The sequence below is a fragment of the Elephantulus edwardii genome, unplaced genomic scaffold (genome assembly GCF_000299155.1).
Source record: "Elephantulus edwardii isolate Elephantulus edwardi_28Jun2011 unplaced genomic scaffold, EleEdw1.0 scaffold00442, whole genome shotgun sequence".
Classification (NCBI taxonomy): Eukaryota; Metazoa; Chordata; class Mammalia; order Macroscelidea; family Macroscelididae; genus Elephantulus; species Elephantulus edwardii.
Window position 1 is genome coordinate 552,594 of NW_006400192.1, and position 3,099 is coordinate 555,692.

General features: G+C 37.3%; 1 protein-coding gene across 1 annotated transcript in view; it reads left to right on the top strand.

Moving 5' to 3' along the window:
- The window catches only part of UBA6 (ubiquitin-like modifier activating enzyme 6), a 120,003-nt gene that overhangs the window by 38,600 nt on the left and 78,304 nt on the right, over nt 1-3,099 (top strand). The window contains 1 exon segment of the mRNA XM_006902726.1: nt 2,386-2,489. Coding sequence (XP_006902788.1) covers nt 2,386-2,489 — 104 coding nt within the window.

Sequence of the window (3,099 nt, forward strand, 5' to 3'; positions counted from 1 at the left end):
TAAATCCTTGACAACATAAATCTTTTCTCCAGTTACCAATTACTGCCAGTTGGTCCTGTGGTGAGTACTTTGTTTCCTTTTTGTTCAAGTGTAATCCATTCTAAAGGCTATAGTCTTTGAGCTCCTTCAGTAAGTGCTTCAGTTCTTTTCACTCTTTTCAAATAAAGCTGTTATTATAAAATGCAGGCTTTTGATAAGTCTTTCCAATCCTAAAGGCCCATTCTTCATATAGTCCTACTTCTCTCATTTGCCACACATAACAGATTGCATTGATGTGGTGAAAAGAAACATCAGTGGCACATCCTTCCTATGATTTTAAACTATCCGTCTTCTCTTTTTTCTGTTTAAAGAACTGATTTTTTTATTGATGTACACATGAGCACAATTCAGTGTTCTGGAATTCCCAGTCTTTGTGTAAACGATGATTTCATATGTTTCCCATTATCAGATGCCTTTGCATAGTCAAATGCAAGTAAACATTTTCCTGATAGTCTCTGCTTTTAGCCAAGAACTATCTAACATCAACAGTGATCAACCTCTTTTGAATACAGTTTGAATTTCTGACAGTACTATCTCCATATAATACTCCAACTGTTCTTTATTCATCTTCAGGAAGCTTTTAATTTGTGTATGATATCACTGCTCAAAAATAACCTTTTTTTGGAATGGGCACAAAGAGAGATTTCTTTCAGTTACATGGCCAGGTAATTTTCTACCAAATTTGTTGACATTCGTAAGTAAGTTGTTGTTGTTGTTGTTGTTGTTAAGTACTGTGGAGTCATAGATGACTCATAGTGACCCTATGAACAAAAGACCTGAACACTTGTATAACTTTCATCATTTCTTCATGTTCATAGAGTTTCTGGAGGCAAGCTATTTCAGAAGTGGATGCCACTCTTGCCTCCAAGCTTGTTTTAATCGGGAAGCTCCACTGAACACTGTCCCCTATGGGTAACCATTTTCACATTTGACACATCAGTGTCATAGTGTTTAGCATCACAGAAACCACGAGTTACCTCTGTACAGCAAATGGACAAATGGACAGACCAGTGCTATACCGCTTAGAAGAATATTTGATCAGAAACAATTAAAACCAGGCCTGAGGACTGCAGATTAAAATCACCTGCCTTTGGCTTGATAGCATTACTTTCTATCCACTAGGCCAGCAGAGCTCTCTCGTCGTTGTGTTAAATGCCATCAAGTCATAGACAACACATAGTGACCCTAGGAACGAAAGACTTGAACACTTGTAAAGCTTTCATTGTTTCCGGAGGCAAGGTGTTTTGGAAGTGGATTCCACTCCTGTTTCCAAATACTTGAATATAAACTATTATTTATGATACTCTGTACCAATGAGTAAGTACATCTACCAAAACACTTCAGTTAATGTTTCACCAATTCCTGGAACACCATTTTTTTGCCACTGTCTTCAGTGCAGATTCCTTTAGTACCACTGGTTCTTGGTTATATGCTACTTCGTATTCATTTGCAACTAATAAATCATTGTACAAAATCATTGATCTGTCCTGCAACCTCTGGCCTCTTTCTGTTCCCAAGGCCATATATTCAAACTACCAATCCTCATTTTTATTTACAACTCTTGAATTCCTGCCTGTCATCAGTTACTTTCCGTATACTTCAATTGTATATTTGATCAATTTCAGATTCCAGAATTTGGTCGTCATTATATACAGTCGAGTCAGAACCAACAAATCTTTGTATGTTCTTTATGACCATGAATTAGACACTGTTGTCCTGTGATTTGTCATTGCCAACATAAGTGACCATGTCACTTAAAGGCATTTCCTGTCCATTTTACGTCACTAGTGCTTGGGATATCTGTTATTATACATTACATTTCTTTTTCACATCCTTCTGTTTACACGGATTCATACATTCCTTGCAGTTTATACATTCCATGCTTCAATTATTAGTTAATACTTATAGCTCTTTATCCTCTTTGGCATAATGTCTATATCAGCACATGAAGATCCTTCATTGAGTGAAAGCTTTACTATCCACATCATTAAGTATACCCTGCTTTGAAGAGATAGCTTATACCCAGTCAAATTATTTTGCGCACCTTCCAATCTGAGGGTTCATCTTCTGCCACTGTATTAGGCAGGCAATGTTCTGCTGATAGCCATAGGAATTGTGGCATTCCATTATTTCAGAAATATATAACCAATCCCTCCTCTTAGTTTGTCTTAGAATGGAAGCTCTGTTGAAACGTAACTCACCATGGATAACCCTGCAGATGACTTAGCTTGCAGCATTACAACAACATGGAAGCCACCATAGTATGGCAAACTGGCATCTTCATGGGGGTTTTTTTCAAATATAAATATTTGTGTCAATATCTAATAATTTTTTCATTCTTTTTAGTGTTATCACCATTTTCTTTTCATATTGGTGATACAACAAAACTGGAACCATACCTACATGGAGGCATAGCTGTCCAAGTTAAAACGTCTAAAGTTTTTCATTTTGTAAGTATTTTTTTTCTTTGTAAAAAATGTTTATTCATGGAAGAAGAATGGCAGTGGTGGAAAAAGTCATAAAATAAATAAATACACAGTTAAGCAACCACATGCTTAAAAGCTGAACAGATTTAGGGTGTTGTCCCCTCTCCCCCTCTCCTTTTTCACTAGGATTGTCAGGCTAGAAACCATTCTGAGTGAGCACGGGTCAAACGCTGAGTGTAAAAATAGCCACTTCAACAAACGAATGGTGGAGAAGCTGTGGTACATTCACACAATGGAATACTACATCGCATTGAAAAACAAAGAACTCATGCAATATTATTCAAAATGGGTGACCCTGGAGGACATGATGCTAAGTGAAATATCTCAGTCACAAAGGGACAAATGCTATATGGTGGCACTGTTGTAGAATGAGGCTGACATCGGGGTGGGGGTAAGACTGAGAAAAACTGGATAAATTATGTTTACTGCATTAAAGTCTATGAGGGAGAGAATAGTTTAAAAGTATTCTGTTTTAGGGCATTATGTTTATCATAAGAGTATGGAATGAGGGTTGCAGAGTGGATTATATTTGGGGTGGGGGTTGGGTTGGGGGTATGCGGGGGAGATTGTGTAC